The sequence below is a fragment of the Bos indicus x Bos taurus genome, chromosome 24 (genome assembly GCF_003369695.1).
Source record: "Bos indicus x Bos taurus breed Angus x Brahman F1 hybrid chromosome 24, Bos_hybrid_MaternalHap_v2.0, whole genome shotgun sequence".
Classification (NCBI taxonomy): Eukaryota; Metazoa; Chordata; class Mammalia; order Artiodactyla; family Bovidae; genus Bos; species Bos indicus x Bos taurus.
In genome coordinates, this window is record NC_040099.1 from 29,898,409 (window position 1) to 29,926,256 (window position 27,848).

The window sequence follows — 27,848 nt, forward strand, 5'->3', positions numbered from 1 at the left end:
ATTGGAACAAAATCTAGTCCAATCCCTGCCCTGGGGATTCCCAACCAGCAACTATCCTCTACCTGAACAGTCGTGGTCTTCCTGACCTTCTATCCTGTCTCCTCACTGCCTGCTTCCCAGTGATCCTCCCACAATGCATACCTGATCCTTCCACTTTCTTCACACCTGCCCTCTGTCCCCTGGTGTCCACAGAGCAAATGTCGTGGGCCTCTGTGGTCCACTTCCACCTCTCGCCTCACCTCCCACTGAACTCTGCATCACGCCATGTGGTTACATGAGCCAGTCCTGCACATTTCCTGACTGGGGAGATAATAGAGTTATTGTGAGAATTAAATTAAATAATCAATATAAAATGCTCAGAATAGAGCCTGGAACGTCTAACTGTTCAATAAATGCTAGCACTATTATTTTCATTTATTTCCTATTATCTTGCTGAAATTGCTACACCCAACATATAGCTTATTCCTCAGTTCTCTCACTGGTCTTAGAATTGCTTTGTAATACACTGTAAAATAAAGGAACTTTATTGGCTCTTCTAATTTATAAATTCGGAGGCAGAGTGTGTCCCTCTGGGGTCCAGTCGGAGCTGTTCCTCTGTTTCTCTGCAGGTTTCTCAGCTTTGCCTTCCTCTCTGCTGCCTTGTCTATAGGCTGGCTTCCATCAGGGCTGCCAGAAGGCTTCCAACAACAGCAGGAACTATCTGCTTTCTCATTCGCATTCACTGCAAAAGAAAACATTGCAGCTCATGACCATCCATCCAAAGCACTGAGTTTGGTTCTGATTAAATCGCCTCCAAAACAGCCACCGTGGCCTGGCAAAGCCTGGCTTGGTGAGTTGGATGGTGACCCTAAAAAAGATATAGACACATTCTAACTCCCAAAACCTGTAACCATATCTGGAAAAGGGGGGGTTGCTGATATAATTAAGTTAAGGATCTCAAGTTAAGCTCATCCTGAATTATCTTGGGGTTGGCAACAGACCCAATGACAAATAGCCTTATAAAACAAAGGAGAGAGCTATGTGAGGTTGGAAGCAGAGATTGGAGCCACTGGAAGTCAGAAGAAGCAATGAAGGGCTCTCCCCTAGTGCCTCCAAGGGTTCTGTGATCCGTTTCTATTGGTTACACCACAGTTGATTCCAATTGTGGAGGGCCTGCCATCTTTTTTTTAAATTTGTTTTATTTTTTTTATATAATTTTAAAGCTAATTGCAAAATATTGGCTATATTCCCCATGTTGTACAATATCATACACTGAATATTTTGTACCTCCCACTCCCCACTCCTGTACTGCCTTTGCCACCATAACCACTAGTTTGCTCTATCTGTGGGTCAGCTTCTTTTTTGTTACGTTTACTAGTGTGCTATATTTTTTAGATTTCACATATAAATAATATACAGTATTTGTCTTTTTTCCATGTATCACTTCACATAATACACTCCAAATTCATCCATGTTGCTGCAAAAATATTCAATTCTTGTTTATATTTCCTATCCCATTAAGTGAAAATTGCTCAGTTGTGTTCCACTCTTTGCGACCCCATGGACTATATGATCCATGGAATTCTCCAGGCCAGAATACTGGAGTGAGTAGCCTTTCGCTTCTCCAGGGGATCTTCCCAACCCAGGGATCGAACCCAGGTCTCCTGCATTGCAGGCAGATTCTTTACCAGCTGAGCCACAAGGGAAGCCCAAGAACACTGGAGTGAGTAGATTAACCCTTCCCCAGAGGATCTTCCCAACCCAGGAACCGGGGTCTCCTGCATTGCAGGCGGATTCTTTACTATCTGAGCTATCAAGGGAAGCCCCCTTATCCCATTGTATGTGTGTACACACACCTATCCCATTGTATGTTTGTATATATATCCACACACACATCACATCTTCTTTATCCATTTATCTATTGACAGATTCTGAGGTTGTAGAAGCCTTCTTTTATTTAACACTTGTTAGCTTACCTTGTTAACTACTATGGTGACTAAAATTTAATCATTTCACTGGACTTGCTGACCACCCCCTTATTCAATCTGTAGTTATCACTTATCTCATCTGGCATAATCCCTCTCTAATAACTCCTTCAAGTCATCTTAGAAATGACCACTCAAATTGCCATTCTGTTCTCCCAGGACTCAAAAACTTTTCAAGGACTCCCTCTATCTTTATGGGACCCTTTAATGAAACAGAATTTGCTGCTGTGTTTACCTTTGGTTTCCAGAATGTGATTCTGGTGATTCCTGATTGACATATAAATACATGCTATAAGTTCTTGTGACTGTGCTTAAACAAATGTAAAATATAACTAATATAACTCTATTTCTGTATTTTCCATATTTAATGCTTGGACATCTTTGGAGTGGGGGAACAAGTAAAAATGAGAACTGAGATAGAGTCCATTCAACAATAATCTGTATGGGTATTTTTATTTTTCCCCTATTTAATACAAACAAGGGCCTTTGGTTTTAGTCTTATGCAGTCTTTAGAAATAGACTATTGTTGCAAAACCAAAAGCCAAAATAAAGCAAAGAACCTTACACTGAACACGAGAATGTAAAATATGAGTTTAAAGCTTTTTCTTCTAAAACAAAGAATAGAAGGGCAAAAGCTTGTCTTGTTATAGACCTTAATTGTAATTAAAATTTAATTGCAATAGCTAAAAGTAGAAGGTACCTGTTAAATAAATTACACAGAAAATCAAAGCAACAAAATGCATAAGGAAGCACCTACAAATTAGTGTCTAGTGAAGGGATATGCTTCTGTGTTCCTTATGACAAAACACATTGAACAATGGAGCTATGACAGAAATGGACCATGAAACACAGGTCTGAGAAACCATGTGAAACCTATTTGAAAAAATCAGTATTGTGCTACCCATTCATAGCAATTTCACAAACTGTTTTCCTTTAAAATTACTTTGTAATGGTAATGTACTATATTAGTTTTTTTGCTGCTATAAAAATCATAGCAAATTTAGTGGCTTAAATAGTACAAATGTATTATCTTTACAGTTGGTGGGTGGGCAGTCTGATCTCGGCTGACTAACACTGAACACAGAAATTTATAACATACCAGTAAATTTAATTAATTATTTAATAACTAATACTAAATATATTTTAAATGATTGAAATTAAATAGAAAAGCTCAAGTATGACCAAGGTGAGAAGACATTGTTCACCACATATTTAAAACATGCTAAAGTTCTGTGAGCACTGTAAACTTTATTAGAAGAATTTATTGTTAAGAAGGTATTTTTGTGAAAAAATTTAAATTACTCCTTACCAAACAGAAAGGGAAATCTTTAGATTCAAAGAAAGCAGAATAGAGAGGACTTAATAACCTTAGGAAACTGAAGAAGGAGAAAATCCATTTTAAAAATAAACAGTGGAAACAGTGACAGACTTTATTTTGGGGGCTCCAAAATCAGTGCAGATGGTGACTGCAGCCATGAAATTAAAAGAGGCTTGCTCCTTGGAAGAAAAGTTATGACCAATCTAGACAGCATATTAAAGACCAGAGACATTACTTTGCGGACAAAGGTCCAGCTAGTCAAAGGTATGGTTTTTCTAGTAGTCATGTATGGATGTGAGAGTTTGACTATGAAGAAAGCTGAGTACTGAAGAATTGATGCTTTTGAACTGTGGTGTTGGAGAAGACTCCTGAGAGTCCCTTGGACAGCAAGGAGATCCAACCAGTTCATCCTAAAGGAAATCAGTCCTGAATATTCATTGGAAGGACTGATGCTGAAGCTGAAACTCCAAAACTTTGGCTACCTGATGTGAAGAAGTGACTCATGTGAAAAGACCCTGAGGCTAGGAAAGATCCAAAACAGGAGGACACGGGGACGATGGAGGATGAGATGCTTGGATGGCATCACCAACTCATTGGACATGAGTTTGAGTGAACTCTGGGAGTCAGTGATGGACAGGGAGGCCTGGCGTGCTGCAGTCCATGGGGTTGTAAAGAGTCAGCATGATTGAGCAACTGAACTGAACTATAAAACCATAAACAAAACCACGAGATATGCCCCAGGCCGTTAGATGGAAGAAAAATGTCACCACCCTTCTAGTAATTTGATAATCCTACTTTGACCTCATAGGATCAGACACTTCTCTACCTATTAAGAAGGAGGAGCTAATGAAGGAGGAGCTCACAATGTATGCCTTACATCTGCATCTATGTCTACTTGAAGAAGATGGTCTTTTCCCCTCCCCCCATTTTTTCATTATAAAATTGTAGCTCACTCAATCCTCAGGGCAGAGCTTCTTTGCCTGCCCGCTTGCATTTCTTATAAGCATCCTATATTAATAAATCTACTTCTTGCCTATCAAAAAAATAAAAATAAATAAAAAATAAAAATAAAAGACAACAGTTTATGATAACTTAAATTACAATATATTTAAAAGTGGATGACTAAAAATACTACATGTGAAAACATGTGATATGCAACAGAAGTTGTTTTGGAGGAAATTAGTAAGCTTATATAAAGTGTTTTATGAAAAAGATCTGACATACATAAATTAGTTTTCAATTCAAAAACTTTGGGGGAAAAAAGAAACCAGATATCCCTAAAGAAAAAAGCAGAATGAAGAAAGAAATGAAGATAAGAGAAGAAATCAATAACTAGAAGACAAAAAACAACAGAGAGGCATTGCAATATACTTTTAAATAAAACAGACAATTCTCTAACAAGAATGTCCAAAGAAAGTAAAAGAAAGCACAAATCCTGTACTGAGAATGAAAACGGGGTTATATTTACAGCTATGAAAGACACTTTTAAAGTCATAAGAAAATAGTATGAACAACTCTGTGCTTATACATTTGGACATTAAAAGGAAATGATAGTTGTCTAGGCAATGTACTTTTCTAAAGATAACTAAAGAAAAGTGAAATGAATAAATAAATAACCATTGACAAAATCAAATCAGTAATCAGATTGATTTTCCATTCCTCAAATATAGGCCCATATGTTTGCACAAACATACTTTGTTGTTCAGTCACTAAGTTGTGTATGACTCCTTGCGACCCCATGGACTCTAGCACACCAGGCTTCTCTGTCTTCCACTATCTCCTGGAATTTCCTCAGATGCATGTGCATTGAATTGGTGGATATGAATCTAATCATCTTATCCTCTGCTGTCCCCTTCTTCTTTTGCCTTCAATCTTCCCCAGCATCAGGGTCTTTTCCAGTGAGTCAGTTCTGCCCATTCAGGTGGCCAAAGTATTGGAGTTTCAGCTTCAGCATCAGTCCTTCCAATAAATATTCAGATTTGATTTCCTTTAGGTTTGACTGGTTTGATCTCTTTTCTGTCCAAGGGACTCTCAAAAGTCTTCTCCAACACCACAGTTCAAAAGCATCAATTCTTCAGTGCTCAGCTTTCTTTATAGTCAAACTCTCACATCCATACATGACTACTGGATAGGAACTTGAATATACAAAATCAGCATTAAAAATCAATAGTAAAATAACAAACTACTGGAAATTTCCTGGTGGTCTAGTGATTAAGATCCTGTGCTTTCACTGCTAAGGGTCCAGGTTCAAACCCTGGTCAGAGAACTAAGATCCTGTGCTGCACAGCCAAAGTAGATAAATAAGTTTTAAAATAATAATAAACTACTCAGTAAATAGGGCTTCCCACATGGCTCTAGTGGTAAGAATCTGCCTGCCAGTGCAGGAGATGCAAGAGATGCGGGTTCAAAGTAGAGTTGGACAGTTGTCCATGTAAAATGAATAGCCTGTAGCATAAACAAAAGTATATTCCAATTGGATTAAGTTTCCAATTACGAAAAGTAAAACCTTTAAAATCCCTGAAAGGATATATGAAAGAATAATCATGTTATTTGAAGGGAAGAAATATTATCTTAGAAAATTTGTAAAAGTCACAAACTGAGCTGGATGCTGTCCATTTCTGCCACCCACCTCCCTGCGCTGAGGTTTAGGAAGTTCAGGGTACTGTACTCCAGAAAAGGCTGTCTGGTCCTCAGGCCATCAGTCAGGTTTGCCAGATGAATCACTGACATGAAGTCTCAGGACAGGAGGAAATTGCAGATGGGGTAGTTTTTCTTCTGGTTCCCTTAACACCTGGCAACATCGTGTTGTCCGTGTCCTTGTCCAACAGGCTACAGGTCCCATCAGCTCCCCTCCCGGCCCCTCTCCAGGCTCCACGAATAATGGCTTTACTTCCTGTTTTCACTTCCTGGAGTGGTTGCTGCTCCTTGACCTTGAAGACTGCTCTTCCTCTTGTTGGTTTCCCTAAAACCCTGAACACATCCTTGTAAGCTGTTTCCCAGTGTCTTGGTTTCGAGTACATCACATCTGTTCTTTCAAGACCCTAGCTGATAAATCAGCAAGGAAAATGAAAAAAAATTTATTTTACACTTCTGCATGATAAAACAATCACACCACTAGCAATGGAAGGGAGGAAGGAAAGAAGAAGTTGCAGACAGGAAGATTTTTGTAATACTCATAGCTGATGAAGAATTCCCATCCAATGAGAAAAAAAAAAAAATAAGAACAATGGGAAGGAAATATAAACAGGAAATGCATAGAAGAGGAAACTGGAATAGCAAAAAGACAAAGCAAAACTGAAACCCCTGGTATTATAACTTTTCCATCCCTACACAACTTCTGAGCTACATGGTACCTTCTCCAGCCTCCTGGGTAGTTGTGGGTGGAGGAAGCCTGTAAAGTAGGCACCAGAGGCAGTCAAGACAGAGTTTTCTGTCTTTAAGCTTGCTGGGAGTGACAGCAATGGGGCGATGGCTAGAGGGATTACAGAAGGGGAAGTCATTGGATAAGAAAGTTCAAACTGATACCTAGGCTTCTAAGTAATGGAGCTGCACTTCACAGCAGCCCAGAAGAGATGGAGGTGGGAGTGAGGACTTGTTCATCAGAGATAGAGGCAAACAAACAGTGGAACCAAGCAATAGTAAACTTTGTGCTGGTGGGGTAGTAAATTAAGGGAGTTTGTCCCTGATGGTCTGTGTTTTCTTACAGGGTGGGAAAGAGATGGAAAACAGGGAATCTGCTTTGAGAGAGGAAGAAGCAATGCTGTGAGGTCCTGTGGAGGCTGAGAGTAGAGACAAGTGGTCCCCTGACTCTGGATTCTTCTAACGAGGTCTAAATTGACCTTACAAAACTTCCTTCCTTAAAACTATAGGCTTCTGCTGAACTGAATAACTCAATTTTCCTTTTAAATTAATTGCCTCCATCTAGTAATTGCTACACTGTAATCCCAAAATGCTTCTGTTGGTAGTCTTGGTTATTGGAATGAATAATTTCTAAAGTGTTGGAAAAGAAATACTGGAGCAAAATAATTATTTTTATATCTTCGCAATTATTAGGGATTCCTTGGTAGCTCAGATAGTAAAGAATCTGCCTGAAATGTGGGAGACCCGAGTTTTATCCCTGGGTTGGGAAGATCCCTTGGAGTAGGAAATGGCATCCCACTCCAGTATTCTTGCCTGGAGAATTCCATGGACAGGGGAGCCTGGCAGGCTATAGTGCGAGGGGTTGCCAAGAGTTGGACATGACTGAGTTGCTAACACTACTAATTACTAGGGATAAATCCACAGGATATGCAAATAAAAATAAATATGCACTTTTTTTTAACAAAGTCACAAAGACCCTTTCAGTATTTTAATAGTCTGTTTCTCCATTTGAAGTTTAGAACTAAGGATTTACAAGTACAACTAGAAAGCTAACTGTGTCTTATTATTGGAGCTCCAAATTCAATTCAGTGCAGCCCATTGTTGGGTACCTGTTAGTCTCAAGGTACTGTGCTTATGAGCGAGGAAAGGAAGGATTGAACAAAATACAGGGAGCCTTTGACCGTGGAAATGCTGAATAATGCTGGTACATAAAATAGCATTATTCTAAGTAATTTCAATCTCCAGTAGTCTGCACTTTTTCCACAGGCATGGAGGTAGATACATGGTGTCCAAATAGGTGTGTGTTTTCCCATCACAACTGACCTGAAGTTTGCTTAAAGCAATATGCTGTTCCTCGTGCCTCACCTTTGTTTAATGAGAGCCATTTCCTAATGCCAGTGTTGGGTTAATGGACTGAGATGGGAGAAAATCAAACGTATCTCTCCGTTTTCCACCAGATTGCTTTTCTGCCTTGTGGCTTTAATCACTCAGTTCCTCTCACATCTGCCATCATAACAATTATGGGTTTTCTCCCGACTTCTTACCCAGGAGGGTATGTCAGAGTATAGCAACATCTCCTGAAGAAAGGAAGGGCAGATCCTTAATCTTTTTTTCCAGCATCGTAGGTAATAATTTTCCTCTGTGAACCCCCAAGGAATACTTCTTTTGGTTTTCACACCCACCATTTCCCACAGGTCTTTGGCTCTGTTCTGATTTATGAGCTCTCTTCTATCCTCTTTCTTCCGAGATAAGTTTTAATTATGTAGACAGATTGTAAAAGTCTCTTCTTTTCCTTGTAAACAACTATTTCTTTGTTAGTAGTAGATTTGGTCTAACTGGTTTCCTCCTATCTGAATCTTGTTGTGGACTCGGGAATGATGTCTGTTCATTGTTTAGCTGCAGTATCGAGAAAAGAGGAAACTGGCCCTGTGCCCCAAGTTTCCAGGCCGACATATGGACAAGTGCATATTACAGACTGCAAGCTCTATGCCTCAAGTTTCCAGCCTGAAATTTGGACAAGTGCATAATGTGGCCTGGAGTTTTCCTTGAGGGATTTGATCTTAGAGCTCCCAAGTTGCAGATCTCTCTCCGGAACTGCTATTTGTTGCATATGTTTGGAAAGTCCGTAATATTTCAGGTTTGAATCAATATAAGAGCAGAGTAAATGCTAGTGTTCAGGCACTTCAATTTTATCTGAGTCTTTATGAACCTATGGACTGTAGTCTACCAGACTCCTCTGTCCATGGGATTCTCTGGGCAAGAATACTGGAGTGGGTTGCCATGCCTTCCTCCAGGGGATCTTCTTGACCCAGGGATGGAACCCACGTTTCTTAGGTCTTCTGCTTTGGCAGGTGGATTCTTTACCACTAGTGCCACCTTGGAAGCCAATAAGAGCAGAATATCACCCACCAAATACGCAGTACGATCATGCTCTGAGTTATTCTACTTATTTAAAAACTTCCTCCAGGACCAAAATCAAGAAAGTGCTTGAAATCTTCAAAAGTACATGTGAAAACGTTAACCATTGCCCTTCCTCAAGGGACTAGAGAAGTGGATTGGAGAAAGCTCCTCTGACAATCACTGCTCTTACTCTGGCCCTGTCTGCATATAATTAAAATATGAAGGAAGAAATGCATTTATAATATGACTTTTTGTTGTATTAACTTTTTTTTTACTTTTTTTTACTTTGTTTTACTTTTTTTTTACTTTTTTTTAACTTTTTTAAACACTTTTACCTATTTGGTGGACTTCTTTTGTTTCTTTTTTTTTAATCAAGAGATCTTACTGCCATATCCATGTCTAATTCTGACCTCAAAGGTTACCTTTGAAGCCCAACATCTGGGTGAAAATTGATTTTGCCAAGAATAGCTAAATATTATCCTTTCAGCAGGCTAGCAATCTGCCACAGCACATTTTAACTTTTACCTGGCACCTCACCAAACGCCTCTTAAAAAGGCTAAATCAATATTCTTTCAGAAGTTTTTGAGACATCTTTGGAGAGAAAGGAGAGAGAATTTTTAGACACAGCAGTGTGTGTGATATCCTCACACTAAGAAACCATTAATTCAGCTCATCCAAAGACGAGATGTGGTACGTGGCCAAGGAACGGAGCCAAGGTCTTTGACCAGCCTTAGACACAGTGCCATGACCTTGGCCTCATTAGATGGGGTGCTAATTACCTGAGCTCACCATACAAGCTACTGCATAGTTGTATGGCTGTTCATAGGGAGTAGGGCTTCTTATGAACTCCGGGAGATGGTGATGGACAGGGAGGCCTGGCGTGCTGCAATTCATGGGGTCGCAAAGAGTCGGACACAACCGAGCGACTGAACTGAGGGTCCGTAAACATACTGACATTTGACGCAAGACTTTATGTCTTTATTTTTCCAAGGAGGGGATTTATATTTTCATCACATTCTCAAAAGTGGATGGAGCTTTAAAAAAGAAAAACTAAAAAGTTAGGATTCCACTAAATGTGATAGTTCTTAAAATAATGTCATTGCAATATTTCTTTAGTAACCTTTTATCACTGAGGTAGATTTCTGTAATCTGAGGTAAACTTCTCTATTCCCGTGTAATTGAGGGAGAGGCCATGGAACTCTGAACTTTTCATATTTATCCGTTTATGCCTTTTGAGGGATTCTAAGTGTACTCTTTAAATAGGAGACTCTGACTTTTTTGTTTTTAAAAGAAGGATTGGAAGAAATGCCATTTCTTTTATTATTTATTTAGTTGTGGCTGAGCTAGGTCTTTGTTGCTTTGCGTTGGCTTTCTCTAGTTGCAGCAAGTGGAGGCGACTCTTCACTGCAGCACACCGGCTTCTCATTGTGGTGGCTTCTCTTGTCTCCAAGCACGGACTCCAGGGTGGGTGGGCTGCAGGAGCTGCGGCTCACAGGCTTCGTTGCTCCGAGTCATGTGGAATCTTCCCAGACCAGGGATTGAACGCGGGTCCCCAGAATTGACAAGCGATTCTTAGCCACTGAGCCACCAGGGACATCCAGAGACTCTTAACTTTTAAAATAGAGAGAAATGATGATTGAACCCTTCATTTTTGAATTCTATATATTTTTAAGACATGAAGTGTTTTCCCCCTTCATTCTAGGAACGTGTTTTTCAAAATCCCTTTTTCAAAAATCTATTCTGAGAGTCTTCTTTCCACTCACAAACATTTTAAGATAACCTGAAGTCTGATATGCTTCCCCTAATTAAATGTTAGGCTGTTACTTATTAACTGTAAAATAGCAGGTTACTTGCGACTTCCCTGGTAGCTCAGCTGGTAAAGAATCCACCTGCAATCCAAGAGACCCTGGTTCGATTCCTGAGTTGGGAAGATCCCCTGGAGGAGGGAATGACAACTCCCTACAGTATTCTTGCCTGGAGAATCCCCATGGACAGAGGAGCCTGGTGGGCTACAATCATGGAGTCACAAAGAGTTGGACACGACTGAGTGACTAAGCACAGCACAGCATGTTACTTAGATAAGATAAAGGTCAAAATAGAAAATTGCCATTCCAGGGACATCAACTATAGTTTTTCCTGTCTTCTGAGTGTTATTAAAGTTCATGGAAATTCTCAGTTATATACTGCATGAAAGTGAACGTTTTAGTCACTCAGTTATGTCTGATTCTTTGCAACCCCATGGACTGTAGCCCACCAGACTCCTCTGTCCATGCGATTTCCCAGACAAGAATACTGGAGTGGGTTGCCATTTCCTTCTCCAGGGGATCTTCCCAACCCAGAAATTAAACCTGGGTTTCCTGCATTGCAGACAGATTCTTTCCTACTGAGCCACCTGGGAAATCATTATATACTGCATATTTACACCATATTTGGGAAGAAATATCATCAGCAAGCTACAGTGTGGATTTTTTAAAATTCTAGGTTACTTTGTGGAATGAGCGCTTAAGGGAAAAAGGAAGGATTGAAGCTCTGGGGGAAACCAAACCATGTGCTCTTCAGAAGTAAGGAGAGATGCAACCCTCTGAATTGGTCATGAACCCCAAACAAGTCTTCCTGTCGGTGCTGCTGTTTGGCGTAGCAGGGCTCCTCCTCTTCATGTACTTGCAAGTCTGCATTGAAGAACAACACCCAGGTAAAACCTCAACTTTTTTCCCCCTATTTTTAATTATAATGGTCATTTTCAGGTAAATAAGTTGTGGTATTTATAAATATATACAAAGTCACAAGATTTCCAGCAACACAAAACACTGGACACAAAACCTCCAGCTCCTCAAAGAGAGCATGGTTATACATTTCTGGTGAGCATTTAACTCTGTCCCTTGGGACCATTCTTGGAATTTTTATTATCTTGGGCCAGTGGTTTAACAGCCCTTTCAGCAAGGACTGCTTGTAGAGAATTCATCTACTCACTCATCCTACCTTTGATGTGTCTTCTGGCATTGAGCACAAGCCTAATAAGAGCTGAGTATACAGCAAACTCTCTCTCTTAATTCCTTTTAAATTTTTACATTAATACTCCAGTTGGTGTAGAAATTCTTTCATACTTTTATTATAAAGCGAGGGTTGGCAAACCTTTTCAGTAAAAATATAGGAAGTATTTTAGGTTTTGCAGGCTATATTGTCTCTATCACAACTACAGTTGTCTCTATCTACAACCAGTAGATCACAAAAGCAGCCAAATATTGTTATGTAAACAAATGGATCAGGCTTTGTTCCAATAAAACTTCATTTATAAAGCCAGGTGGTAGGCCACATTTGGTCCACAAGCCATAGTTGATTACTAGTACTATACTCATTTTGTATTAATACATTGATTATTCAGTTTGTAATTTGCTACACTTTGGAGGCACTCAATTACTGTTACAGTGGATTATGTTTATAATGATGCAAAGAAATGTTTTAGAACACCACAGAAATATATACACGTAGGTGTTGTGAAATTCGGTTGTTTTCCATTGGTAGAAATAGCCTATGGCCTATGACAGTTAAGAAAAATAAAGTAAAAGCAGAACAATTCCTTAATTGTTTACAATTGTGGCTTATTTGAAAATCATTCTAGATGTAAAGCCCTTAAGAATCTGCTCTGAAAGATAACTCCATACTAAGTCATAAATAATGGTAATTGTAAAAGTGTTTCCATTTTAAAATTCCTTTCCTTGGTTTAGCCTCATAGACACTTTGAAATTATTTATTTCTATGGTAACTCTTGTGAAAAGAGTTTGCGTGTGATTACTTTCTAGAGAACATGTAACATATTGTCAAAACTTATTTTTAATTCCCATTGTAGACATTATAATATTTCTGTTTTCTATATTACTGCAATATTTTATCATAATAACTTAAACAATATTGAATGAAACCATCTGTGATAAAATAAATAGGCTAATTCCTCTGGCAATATAATTCCTAGCATAGATCTTGTCACATAGTAAGCCTTCAGTAGGTGTTTGTTGAATGAGTGAATTAAAACTCATTGCTGACTGTAGACTGGAATGCAGCAATGGAGGAAGAAGCAAGAATTTCATTATTAGGAGGTTTGTTAATGTCATAGTCTCATAATGAATTTCTCGAGAAAAATGTCACAACAAAGCTCCAATTTGGAAAAGAAAATATATTCATATATACAGACTAATGGAGAAATGTTATGATTTAGTCTGTCAGTAAGAATCTACCTAACATCTGAAAAAACAGTCTAGTTGTATAATAACATGACATATACAATGCAATTTACAAAACTTATCCAGGAACATCAATAGCTACAATTTATTGAAAACTTAGTATGTGCTAGATGTTTTCCCTTATCCTATTGATATCTCACTGGACATGATATTCTAAGTTTGTAGATGAGGAAGCTAAGGCTCAGGCAGATATTCAGGGCCCCACATGTGTAGGCTGAGATGCAAAGGAAAAGCTAGGATTCAAACCCAGGTTGTGCCTCTCCAAAATCCATGCCTCTACGCTACACACTGCCTCTGTGAATGTGAAAAAGTGAATAATATTACCCCCTAGAGCACAGATGAAGGAGCTGAGACTTTAAACTGAAACTTTTAAGCGACATGTCCATAGATACAGAGCTAAGCATCTTCAAAGTATGATCCATGCCCAGGTTCTCCTGTGCCTTTTAAGTCCTAAAAGAACCTCCTAATCAAAAAAAAAAAAAACAGAAAAGATAAACATATATATAATACATCACTGATACTATGTTTTATTTTTTATTTATTTATTTTAATTTAATTTTATTTTTAAACTTTACATAATTGTATTAGTTTTGCCAAATATCAAAATGAATCCACCACAGGTATACATGTGTTCCCCATCCTGAACCCTCCTCCCTCCTCCCTCCCCATACCATCCCTCTGGGTCGTCCCAGTGCACTAGCCCCAAGCATCCAGTATCATGCATTGAACCTGGACTGGCATCTCGTTTCATACATGATATTTTATATGTTTCAATGCCATTCTCCCAAATCTTCCCACCCTCTCCCTCTCCTACAGAGTCCATAAGACTGTTCTATACATCAGTGTCTCTTTTGCTGTCTCGTATATAGGGTTATTGTTACCATCTTTCTAAATTCCATATATATGTGTTAGTATACTGTATTGGTGTTTTTCCTTCTGGCTTACTTCACTCTGTATAATAGGCTCCAGTTTCATCCACCTCATTAGAACTGATTCAAATGTATTCTTTTTAATGGCTGAGTAATACTCCATTGTGTATATGTACCACAGCTTTCTTATCCATTCATCTGCTGATGGGCATCTAGGTTGCTTCCATGTCCTGGCTATTATAAACAGTGCTGCGATGAACATTGGGGTACACATGTCTATGTTTTAAAATCACTGACTTGGTAAATCTAAGCTATATTTATAAGTTCATCGAAGGTACTCTCGTCTACAAGTTAGATTCTTTTCAAAATTTAAAAAATTTTTCTTGACTTCATAAATTTTTCAAGTTGGGAAATTAGTGTCCCCAATGAAGATAAGCTGCTAAAACATTTCCCATTTATTCTCTTAAATTTTGCTTGTGATTTGCTAGAAGTACTTTCTCTTATTCTCAATATATCCCAAGTGAATTACATAATATTTCACAATCTACTCATGACAGTGAGTATGAACATTAGAACCAGGATTCCTTTAGATAACTATTTTACTGAAGAAATGTTTTATTATTCTTCAGTAAGACTTCATCTGGAGTTTTGCCTTACACTAGGCTAGTCCCTAGATTATAATTCTGTAGTTTTCTAGGTAGACAGTTTGCTGTATATTTTATATTTGTTTCAGATAACATCAGGAACAGCACACATTTTTTAAAAAAATATTTCTTTTTAATTGAAGGATAATTGCTTTACAGTATTGTGTTAGTTTCTGCCATACATCAACATGAATTAGTCATAGTTATACATATATCTCCTCCCTCCTGAAACCTCTGTCTCATCCCCTACCCCTTCCCACCCCTCTAAGTTCTTACAGAGCCCTGGTTTGAGAGGAAGATCACTCATATTTTTAAGGCAGTCTCTTTAAGTCAGAAAATACCTGAATGTGTGCTTTGATGGTAAAGAGAAATCTGAGTTTTGGACACTTTAAAACTGTCACTCACAGCACTTTGGAAGATGTCTGCTCCTCTGTAAGTAGAGCAGATTTTAAAGCTCTGGATGGTTTGATCTCATGTACATTTCAGTTGTACCATAAGAGCTCTTAGGTTCTTTTCATACACTTTTTCTTTTGAGGCTTTTAAAATCCAGTAAGATATGATTGTTTTCTTGCCTTCCTAGTTTTCCTGGGCTGCTTCTTATTAAAATAAAATGCTTGAAGATTATGAAAAAAATCTCAAATGTGCTCTGTGTACTAATAGAAGATTATGAATAGACAGATACTTTGGAGGCAAAGAAGGAAAATGTGTGACAGAGAAATTAGAATCTATCCAATTATACAACAAAGAGTTTCAGATAAGCATCCATTTTTCAGTACCATTATCAATTAATTTATGCGTTTCTCTGTGTTAATTTTCAGTATGTGGATGTATTATTATCAGTTTTATTTTGTACATTTTTCTCCTAACTGTTAAAGAGTGCAAGTTTTACATTCAGAGGAATCTTGAAAATCTCAGATCTCCTTGTTAGCTCTGTGACTCTAGCCTTGATTTTCTCATCTGTAAAATGGGGGTAATAATCTTTTCCCTGTAGGGCTGCAGTGAGGATCAAAGGAGACAATGTCTACAAAGCAGTTAGCATGGTGCCTGGCAAGCAGTGAGGCCAATGGATGTGAGCTTTATTACTGCTAATATCCTGGCAATGATGCAGAGTATCTGCAGACTTGGTTTTTTTTTTCTGAGTTATCCAAGTTAAGACTCAGCCACGTTTGAGGAAAACAATCCCAAGCTTGTGCCTTAAATGATTAAGATAGGAAAAAAGGCTCAGTTTCAGCTCTGGTTAAAATAGTTGGGAGAGTCTAACTGGCACAGAGCCATCATGCTTCACAGTGTAGACACTGGAAGGAGAGTGATGAGTGGCAGACAGGAGAATTCTGGTCCAGAGTGATATCAGATCGGTACAGGCTGCCCAAGGTCAGGGCATTCATTCATTCAACAGCGTTTATTGAAGATGTAACAATGGGAGATGCCAAGCCCTGTGATGAAAACAGGAGATGTAATTGAGAAGCAGATATAACCCCTGTTCTCAAGGAGACTATAGTCTCTTGGATTGTAAGGGGGAAAATGGTCTTGAGTCCAGGCCAAGGCTTTGGTACAAAAGGACAGTTCATTTTGACAGGCAGGAGTCTGGTCCTTCTTTATGAGGCAAGGTAATGAGTTAGGACCAGGAGAAAGAGCCCAATCAATTGTCAGTAATGGAACTGCTGAGCAGATAAAAGTCTTAGAAGGAGCAGTGTCAAATTAGGAGCAGGGTCAGCAGAGGACCAGATCCGAAAGGATACATGCCCGTGTAAGGTGCAATAGCCAGGAGGGCCATTTCAGGAGAAATCACAACAATGGCTTATTTTTTACCCCCCAACCGCTGTTGAAATTTACAATCTGGTGCTCTTTCTCTAGGTAGACTGTTTTGCAATCTGATGTTCTTTCTCTACGTAGACTGTTACTGCTAAACACAGCAAGTAACAAAAGGTGTGGTGCATAATTGTTTTGTATGTGTAATAAGAGAGAGTGAAGGACCCCGTCATTGCAGAATCAGAATGCCAGCTTTACAAACAATTTAAAGATCAACCTTTGATTCTCACAACCTGTTTTTTAAATATATAAATCTGACGATGACACTCCCATGTTTAAAACTTTTCAGTGATAGCTCAGTCCCTTTAGCAAAAACTTCTCCCTGGAGCTTGCAAAGCCATGGGTGGGGCCAACTCCTGCTCCACAGCCTCACCTTAATTCCCTGGCCAGTGTTTCCGGCTTCATCACAATTTCTCTACCAAACCAAGTCTCAGATCTGGAACGTTCTTCTCCCAGCTCTCACCTGTCAGTTGTTTGCCGTTGTTAAGTCGTGTCTGACTCTTTGTGACCCCATGGACTGCAGCACGTCAGGCTTCCTTCACTGTCTCCCTGAGTTTCCTCGAACTCATGTCCATTAAGTGAGGGATGGCATCTAACCGTCTCATCCCATCACGCCTTCTCCTCTTGCCCTCAATCTTTCCCAGAATCAGGGGTCTTTTCCAGTGGGTCAGCTCTTCGCATCAGGTGGCCAAAGTGTTGTATGGTGGTGCTTTAGTTGCTAAATCGTGTCCAACTCTTGCGATCCCATGGACTGTAGCCCACCAGGCTCCTCTGTCCATGGGATTCTCCAGGTAAGAATACTGGAGTGGGTTGTGATTTCCTTCTCCAGGAGATCTTCCTCACCCAGGAATCAAACCAGGGTCTCCTGCATTGAAGATGGATTCTTTACTGAATGAGCTATGAGGGAAGCCTATTCCATTGTATGCTGCTAAGTCGCTTCAGTCGTGTCCGACTCTGTGCGACCCCATAGACGGCAGCCCACCAGGCGCCTCTGTCCCTGGGATTCTCCAGGCAATAACGGAGTGGGTTGCCATTTCCTTCTCCAATGCATGAAAGTGAAAAGTGAAAGTGAAGTCACTCAGTCGTGCCCGACTCTTAGCGACCCCATGGACTGCAGCCCACCAGGCTCCTCCATTCATGGGATTTTCCAGGCGAGAGTACTAGGAGTTCAATTATAGACCAAATTTCTGTATCTACTAAATGAATAAACAGGCTCTATCTTTTATAAAAGGTAGAAAAATAATCATGCTGTGTGGGATTTTTTTTTTTTTTTTTGCAAAATATACCATATAGGAAAAACATAGGCTGAATACAAAAGAAATATATCTTAGTCTTTGACATACAGCCAGTCAGCTGTTATTTTGCATTTACTTAAAATATCCTCTGCTAAATAGTTGTATTCATCTTTAAAAGTAAATTGCTTAAAATTACATTCAATTTCTTTCTGTAAACCAACATTTCTTCACCTTGACAAAGGAAATACATTGCATAACACCGATGAGCTGTCATCAGCTTTACATTACACTTAGAGGGAAAAAAAAATCTGAGTCTGAAATTAGTAGAGTTAATAAAATTTTGCTGATTTCATATTATTTCAAGATGGTTTTCAAAGCCATCCTACAAGTCCCTATCTGTAATATAAAAACAAAACCAAAGCTATGAGCAATCTTTCTCTCCTGGATTCATTAAGGCCTTGGAATCATTTATATCTGTGTTTTGTACATTTTGATTCTCTTCCACATTTTTATGAACTTGCTTGTGAAAGCACTAGAACAAATTAATTGAAAGAAACCCCTCTGAAACTACTTGAATGTTTGATCCGACCATAGAGATTTAAAGGCTTATACAGCCTAGTTTATATTTTCCTCTGGGTTTTGGTGTCGAAATGGTTATAGAATGCATGTTTCTTGCTTTGTGATGGTTTTTGAATATGCGTGAAACCTAAAAAAATATATGCCAATAAATACGAGTTTCTATGACTTCGGGACTGTAAATAGTGCTGCAATGAACATCAGATCAGATCAGTCGCTCAGTCGTGTCCGACTCTGCGACCCCATGAATCGCAGCACGCCAGGCCTCCCTGTCCATCACCAACTCCCGGAGTTCATTGAGACTCACATGGGAGTTCATATATCTTTTCAAGTTAGTGTTTTCATTTTCTTCAGATAAAAACCCAGAAATAGAAACATGGGATCATATGGTAGTCCTATTTTTAATGTTTTGAGGAAACTTCATAACTGTTTACCAAAAGTGACTGCACCAATTTACATTCCCACCAGCAGTAACATGAGGGTTTCCTCTCTGCATCCTCACCAACACGTATTTCTAGTCTTTTTGATGATAGCCATTATAACAAGTGTGAAGCAATATCTCATTGTGGTGTTGGTTTGCATTTTCCTGATGATGACGGACACAGAGCCTCTTTGCATGCCCCTTTGGCCATCTGCATGTCTTCTTTGGAAAAATATTTATTCAGATTTTCTATTTTTTAAAAAATCAGATTGTTTGGGGTTTTATTGAGTTGTATGAGTTGTTTATATATTTGGGTTTTGGTTTACAAATATTTTCTTCTGTTCAGTAGGTTTCCTTTTGATTTTGTTGATGGTTTCTTTTGCCCTGCAAAAGCTTTTTAGTTTGATGTAGTTCAACCTGTTTGTTTTGCTTTTGGAGACAGATTCAGAAAATTATCTACAAGGTCAGAGACATTACAGCCTATGTTTTCATGCAAGAGTTTTACGATTTCAGGTGTTGTGTTCAAGTCTTTCATCCATTTGAGTAACTTTTTGTGTATGGTGTAAAGTAGTGGTCCAGCTTCATTCTTTTGCATGTCACTGACCAGTTTCCCCAACACCATTTATTGAAGAGACTGTCCTCTCCCCATTGTATAGTCTCAGACCCTTTGTCGTAAATTGACCATTTACTTGGGTGTTTATTTCTGAGCTCTCTATTCTGTTTCTTTCATCTATGTGTCTATTTTTATGCTAGTACTGTACTGTTTTAGTCACTATAACCTTGTAATATAGTTTTGTTCCAGCTTTCTTTTCAAGATTGCTTGTTTTTGGCAGGACCAATAACGTTTTAGCTCTTAATTGATACTATTTTTAAATGTTTACCTTAAACAAAAACTTGTTTGACTTTCATACCTTTAATGACATTTTTTTCTACTAGTTTCTTTCTGATTTACACTAAATACTGATATCTGAATTTAGTTGAAAATTCAGCATTAACATATAAGGTCAATTGTTTAGCTATAAATTATCATACCTAGCATATAAAACAGAGAAGGCAATGGCACCCCACTCCAGTACTCTTGCCTGGCAAATCCATGGATGGAGGAGCCTGGTGGGCTGCAGTCCATGGGGTCGCTAGGAGTCAGACACAACTGAGTGACTTCACTTTCACTTTTCACTTTCATGCATTGGAGAAGGAAATGGCAACCCACTCCAGTGTTCTTGCCTGGAGAATCCCAGCGACTGGGGAGCCTGGTTGGCTGCCATCTCTGGGGTCGCACAGAGTCGGACATGACTGAAGCGACTTAGCAGCAGCAGCAGCAGCATATAAAAGAATCACATAGCTATAATCTCACCTTTGCAAAACTCATTACCACCAATCCAGGCTCTGTAAGACTCCAATCTTGAACATGATTGGTCTAAAGTATATGTTCATTTTGGTCAATGATGTGACCTTTCTGTAAGCCAAGATTTTACTCAAATCTTCCATGTGTGTATGGCTACTTTTAATTTTTTGTTTTGCAAAAGTACAGTTAACATCAGTAGGCCCAGTTTATATTTCAACACTCCTTTGTTGGTATGAAAACTTTATAGTTAGTAGCTATAAGCTTCTGATTTTAGACAAAGTAAAGCCACCTTATTCTTTTTTCTCAGACAGTTAGTTGATGCAGGACCTTATAGGCAAACTGACCTCTATGCTTTGGTGTTTCTAACAAGATTCTGTATTGCTTTTTTTCAAACTAAATATATTTTGTGGCATATAAAGTTTTTCTTTTAGACTGCTGCTGCTGCTGCTAAGTCGCTTCAGTCGTGTCTGACTCTGTGCGACCCCAGAGACGGCAGCCCACCAGGCTCCCCTGTCCCTGGGATTCTCCAGGCAAGAATACTGGAGTGGGTTGCCATTTCCTTCTCCAATGCATGAAAGTGGAAAGTGAAAGTGAAGACTTTTAGACTAGATTGGCATAATTCTTTTCTCTTGCACCTCTCTGATGAGAAAGTATATTCTTTTCCTTCAGAATCAGGCTGTTCTTCCTCATTTTGATGTTTCTGTTTTGAAATTTTATTTTCTCTCAGGGGATCTTTTTATACCTGACCTGAAGCAAAGCCACTTATAACTTGGAAAGACATTATGCTTACTGTCAATCATATCCTCGGGAAAATAAAATCTCATTTCTTTTAAAAGTCACTTGTTTGAGTCACTTCCTCTGATTTTGATGAGAGCTGCAACCATTTTTTAAATCAAATGAATATCTGCTCCCACAGCTCCCCTCTGGACATCTCCATATCCTGTCTTCCTTTTATGTGATTTTTCCCGTCTCAGGGCCTTTGAGTTAGCTCTTCTCTCTTCCTAGAACATGTTTTCCTTCCCTGTTTCCATTACTGGCTTTTCCTTATCCTTCACAGTATAGCTTAAATATCACCTTCTCTCAACATCCTATATAAAGTTGGCATACTCTGATGGTGTATCTACCAGTACCTGTTTATTACTTCTTAAAGCTTATTTCATGACACTTAGTCTATCCGTAAGCATTCCTTTTATATATTTACATATGCTCTACCTCTGTTCCCAATGGCAGGGAACTTGTATGTTGGTCACTGATGTTCATTCACCTGCCTGTCACCCACTTTCAGATTCTGATGTCAATTTTCACTTTGTTATATACCGCCAGCACCCTCTAAATTCCATGTTTATTCTTATTCTCTCAGCTGTCATTACTAGATTTTATAAAAATCTACTTTGATTGGATCAACTCTGTAGAAAACCTTGGCCACTGAGTATTATTCAAATTCTGCAGATTTTAAGCAATTCTGACAATTACTTCTTAATTTCTAGTAGTGTGGCTTCTGGGATATGGGGCAAATGCAGGAGGCAGCTCGCAGGAAGACAGGAGACTCAGAAGGCGGGATAGAGAGTTAAGAAAAAGTCTACAGGGAGAAGCAAATCACAGGTGGCTGAGTGGTTGGTGGTTTAGTCACTAAGTTATGTCTGACTCTTGACCCCATGGACTGTGGCCTACCAGGTTCCTCTGTTCACATAATATCATCTTTAAGATTCTGTTACTTTATATATTCTTTTCAGCTTTTGCAAATCAAAATTAGGACTTCTTAAAACACTACAGATGTTTAATGATACTCCTAGTACGTTAAATAGACATAGAAATTTCAGTTGAGCACACAGATTTCCATTCAGAATTCTGAATGGAAAGATACAAATATAAAACATAGAACCTGCAGGTACAGGGCTGCTTGCTTTATTGGTAAATATCAACAGGGTGATTAGCAGTTCATTGAGAATCAATTCAAATAACTACCAGTCATTAGTGTGGACTTTGATTATAGGTGCAAAGACCTCACTCACTAAATAAGTCATGGTGATAGGCAAGTTAGCTCCTGTTAGGGTTATTGGTTCAGTATGTAATACCACCTAGTTCAGACTGTCTAGTTTTCCTCATAAAAATAAATTTCAAAAACCAAAGCATCATCTAGTCCCAGCTTCCTCCGTGTACAGAGGAGCAACCAAGAGGCTTACATTTGCACAGTCAGGAAGCAACAGACCTGGCACTAAAACATGATGCCCGATAACTTCCTATTTTTTGCCCAGTGCTCTTCCTCTTCCCCTGAGATAGAAGAGGATTCAGGACGCTTCGCGTGTTTGGTTTGTTTCCTAAAGCGGCTTGAACACAGCAATCCTCAAACCCAATCTCGAAGTCTAGCAACCAGATGCATCACCAGGAACATATAGATATGTTCTGTTTATATATATAGTTTATACATATATAGTCTATGAAGAGAGAGAGAAAGACACAGTTTTCTGTTCTCCAGTTGAAAAATCTGCACAGAGAAGAACTGACTGTTGTAAAAGCCACAGACTTCAAAAGAAAGTTCAAGAGTACAGAACCAAGGTCTCTGGGAACATACCTTTCAAGAGTAAATCAAGCATCCAAGAGATTTGATAGGAAATTTCATGATATCCAGATCATCACAGATTAAAGAGGAATAAAATGTGAAAAGAAGAACCTTATTTTTCACTAAGTGTTCTGTTTCCCTGAGTCACAGATTGCCAAAACTTATACTGAGGTTTTTGGGGTTTTTTTTCCTTAAATAGGAAAAAAGTTTATTATGTGTGTGGGAGTACTCAGTAGTGAGTAATTAGCAGGTTAGCCAGAGGTAGAGGTTTATCTATCTAGAGAAGGAAATGGCAACCTACTCCAGTATTCTTGCCTGGGAAATCCCATGGACAGAGGAGCCTGGCAAGCTACAGTCCATGGGGTCGCAAGAGTTGTACATGACCTAGCAACTACACCACCACCACCACCAGAGGTTTATGTATCAGTTTAACCAAAACTGGGGTGAGAAGTGGGGTGAGGGTGGGAGTGGTGGGGTCTTCGGTGTTAAAGAATAGAAGATTCTGTTGGGCAGTCTCCTTGGAAAGAGGCTCGAAGCTACCCCAGAATGGGGGTTAAAGACACCTGTACTTTGGGAAGGCTTTACTGTCATCACGAAAGAAAATTTCAGATAAGACTTCTTTCTTCTGACTATTTCAATGACTTTTCCAAACTTTCTCATTACATTGGGGTTCACAAAGTTAGGCTTTGCATTTGTAATATTCACTAATGCTCCACTAATTTGTAGGAGGGTCCCATTTCATGCTGCTTGTTAAGTGCTAAGTCGCTTCAGTTGTGTCCAGCTCTTTGCAACCTTATGGGCCATAGCCCACCAGGCTCCTGTGTTCAGGGGATTCTTCAGGCAAGAATACTGGAGTGGGTTCCCATGCCCTCCTCCAGGGGATCTTCCAGATCCAGGAACCAAACCTGTATCTCTTGTGTCTCTTGCATTGGCAGGAGGATTCTTTACCATTAGTGCCAGCTCAGAAGCTGAAACCCTCGAAGCAGCTTCTGTCCTTTTATACTGAGTTTTATATATATATATATATATATAGGACTGAAAGTAAATGGTTCTGTGCTAATGCAGCAGACAGAACTCATCACTAGTGCCCCCTTCCTATTCTCAAGCTTTTATCCCCATTTCCCATGACTTGACTCAGCCTGAGTTGTAAACATTTGCTTCCATGTCTGTCTCCCCAACTGGCAGCCTCATTGAGGGTCAGGACCCATTGTGCCTGGAACACAAGAGACCCCAGGAAAGAGCTCAATGGGAAGAATTGGGGGCGAGATTCCAGAGACAAGAGAGCTGACAGTTTCTGCAGGACTCACAGTATATCAACCTATCTTTGGTGTGGCCACAACCTTCTAGCTGTGTTTGTGAGCTTGGTTGCTGTAGATATTACCATAATGAGGGGGGAGTTTAGGGGAAAATGGGGACATGTATATATGTATGGCTAATGAGTGTCTTTACTGTCTGTCTGAAACTGTCCCCACATTGTAAATCGGCTATCCTCCAATATAAAATTAAAAGTTTTAAAAGAAGTAAAGAAGACTGTGCAGGCAGCATTGCCACCAGTGACATTGACAGCCAGCATCTTGGGAAGTTTCTTGTTTGTTAGGACCATCTTAGAGATAGAACAAAATACACCCTGCCCAGTTGCCTTTTTCTTCTTTGAAGGTGATATTTAACTGTTCTGTAGGTGGCAGCTGGCTACATATTTAGTAACGATTCTTGATGGGAGAGAATTTTCCTCATTAATTTTTTAAAAATTGAGACAGCCAGAAATTGACATCAAAAATGGTTCTGATCTAGTCAGAGTAGGAACGCTAACAGAGGCAAAATATCCAGCTTTCTGTGCTGTGGTCGAGTACGTGTGCAAATACCTTAACATACTCTTAATAAAAACATCACAGTGATAAGTGTAGAATTCCAGAATGCTTATTATGTGCTGTGTGGGTAAAGTGACAATTAATAGTTGTTTGCAAATGAAAAACAATAGACATGAATATTTATCTATTTCATGGTCCTGGGAACAGCTTTCAGATTAATTTTATAACCAATTTATTATGAATTATGAGCTCATATAAACTAGGCTCACACAATCTTGCATTTCTTGTACTATAAAATATTACTTTAAGACACAAATGATTTTTATCATAAGATAGTCTCCATGATTTCTGTTGATTACATGACCCATCACAAAGTAATTAGCTAAGAAAGGTGTATTTAGTCATATTAAGAAACTCTTACTTTTTAACTTTCAAAATTCAGTTCTAGAATTCTTTTCAGATGCATAAAAAGTGAAAGCATTAGTCGCTCAGTCATGTCCAACTCTTTGCAACCCCATGGGCTATATAGCCCACCAGGCTCCACTGTCCATGGGGTTCTCCATGCCAGAATACTGGAGTGGGTAGCCATTCCCTTCTCCAGGGGATCTTCCAGATCCAGGGATCGAACCCGGGTCTCCTGCATTTCGGGTAGATTCTCTACCATCTGAATCATCAGGGAAGCCCACAGATGAATAAGGCCAAAGAATATCTAGTAGAAGACAAGAGTGGCAGCCCTTATACACTCAATAAACCAATGGAGGTTTTACTAAGCCTTCTTTTAAGTTTGCTCAGGAGAGAGGTGAATCCATAAAGCAGTCGGGCTGCTTATGATCATGCCACCAGAAATACACTGTGAACAATGAAATTGACCCTGAATTTTGGACCCAGAATTTTATGATTGACATTAAGGGTCAGTGGCTGCATTTTAGATCCATCCCCAGAAGCGATTCCATAATCAACAGAAATCAGAAGTCCATTCACCGAACCACTGGAAGAAAATTAAGTAGAGACTCCGAGTTTGCTTTGGCTCCAAGGTATTTCCACTAACCCTGAGCTAGGGAAAATGACATAACTGCAACCTGAAATCCCACATCCAAAAAGTGAGATTTGGTAGAAATGTGGAGACTTATGAGCAATCTAGAATAGATGGGAAAAATGGTGATGCACTTAAATGGAAAACTAGTAGTACTGAAAAAGTTTAACAGGTTTTAATTCTGTTTCTCATTCTTCTGAAATATTTTCACATTAACATGATTGAGTTTGTAATGACAGATGTCCATTTGAAAAAAAAGAAAAAATCTGACCATATTCAAATTCTACTAAGGCAATATCTGATAAAATTTAAATAGTCTTGTTCATTTCACAACAACAGGTAGGCAGCTTTTTCCTCCTCTGTAGCTCTTACATTTGAATTCTATGCTCTCTGTTTACAATTGGCAAGAGTCAGGTTATCCTTGATTTTTGCCAAGATGCCAAGTTAACTTGGCTGATGTTGGATTCCAGAAGGCAAAGAGCCTTCTTCCCCGAAGCAATTTCTGATTAAGAAGAAAATGAGATCTCAGGTGTATTTTTAGCATCTGGAACTCTTAAATATTCATTTATGCAGTTTTGACTTTGAGGACCCTTTGGGTTGTTACATTTTGGGGGTGTACAGTGAGTAGCACTACTATGTAATTCGTTACATCAACTTCAAACAATTGTGTTGCCATTCCTTCCAGAAACCTCCTTTGTAAGTTCAATTCCTGGATTGGGAAGACCTGCTGGAGAAGGGAAAGGCTACCCATTCCAGTATTCTGGCCTAGAGAATTCCATGGACTGTATAGTCCATAGGGTCACAAAGAGTTGGACACAACTGAGCAACTTTCGCTTTCAAGGCTCATAGGACTTTATAAGGGCATCTGTCTGTCTGCCTTTGTATTCTTGGAATGTTCATGAGAGTCATGGACAGCCAAGGACTGCAAGGAGGAGGGAGGATTCTGGGTGGGGATTGGGGGGCGAGGGGGGTCTGTGAAAAACGACAGTTGAGTGTATCAACCGGCCTGACCCACTCTGAAACACACAGACTCAAGGTTTCCTGTGGCTGTGGAGATGTTGTTGTTGGGTTGCTAAGCTGGCCCTTTGTAACTCCATGGACTATAGCACACCAGGCTCCTCTGTCCTCTGCTATCTCCTGGGGTTTGTCAGATTCATGTCCATTGAGTCAGTGATGCCATCTAAGCATCTCATCCCAGTAACATATTGGACACCTTCTGATCTAAGGGGCTCATCCTCAGGTGTCATGTCTTTTTTGCCTTTTCATTCTGTTCATGGGGTTCTCGCAGCAAGAATAATGGAGTGGTTTGCCATTGTCTCCTCCATTGGACCATGATTTGCAGGAACTCTTCACTATGACCTGTCTGTCTTGGGTGGCCCTGCACGGCTTGGCTCATAGCTTCATCAAGTTATGCAAGCCCCTTTGCCATGACAAGGCTGTGATCCATGAAGGGATGGAGATGGTGGTCTGCAAAGAGTGGCCTTGTTGCCAGATTCTGGCTACCTTTTCATACCCCAATGGCCTATGCTTGATGTCAGTGCATAAAATGGCTCTTCTCTTGACACAGTATTTATGTCTGCTTTGGGGCAAGTTGCTCCCCAGCAGTTCTGAGGACTAAATAGGGTGTCCTGGAGAAATGAGTAAGTCTCCCCTTGTTTCTGACATTTCCTCCTTGCCCTCCCCAGACTTCTCATCTTGTTTTGTTTCTGATTCTGTAGAACCAAACTGAACCTAGGACATGATGCTCTATGGCATGAAGGACTATCTTTTACAAATGTAAATTTTCATTTAAACAAAAGATTCATTAAGATGCCACTGGATACTATGGCCTTTTACCCAGGTGACTATGACTTAGGGAAAAGGAAATGATCAGTCTTTGGGGGAATTACTGGACATAAGCCCTGAATTGGAGGGCCTCTCAGGTGGCTCAGTGGTAAAGAACCTGCCTGCTAATGCAGGAGACTCGGGTTCAATCTCTGGGTTGGGCAGATTCCCCTGAAGTAGGAAATGGCAACCCACTGTAGTATTCTTGCCTGGAAAATCCCATGGACAGAGGAGCCTGGTGGGCTACAGTCCATGGGGTCACAAAGAGACAGACACGACTGAGCACACGTGTGCAAGGACCAGGGCCCTGAATTGACACCAATTTCTGAGACCCAAACATCATTGTCATCAGACGCTCATATCCATCTCACAGTATGTGGGTCATCCCCAAACCCATCCTGTGGTCCTTTCTGCAATTCCAGGATGCAGAAGTGGAATGGACAT

The 27,848-nt window shown here is 39.6% G+C and overlaps 1 protein-coding gene across 2 annotated transcripts in view; it reads left to right on the forward strand.

Annotated features, from left to right (window-relative positions):
• The window catches only part of CHST9 (carbohydrate sulfotransferase 9), a 279,495-nt gene that overhangs the window by 36,605 nt on the left and 215,042 nt on the right, over window positions 1–27,848 (forward strand). For both annotated transcript variants that reach the window (XM_027525927.1, XM_027525928.1), the window contains exon 2: window positions 11,524–11,734. In XM_027525927.1, the coding sequence (XP_027381728.1) occupies window positions 11,614–11,734 (121 nt within the window). In that variant the 5' untranslated portion in view covers window positions 11,524–11,613. The remainder of the gene's footprint in view (window positions 1–11,523; window positions 11,735–27,848) is intronic.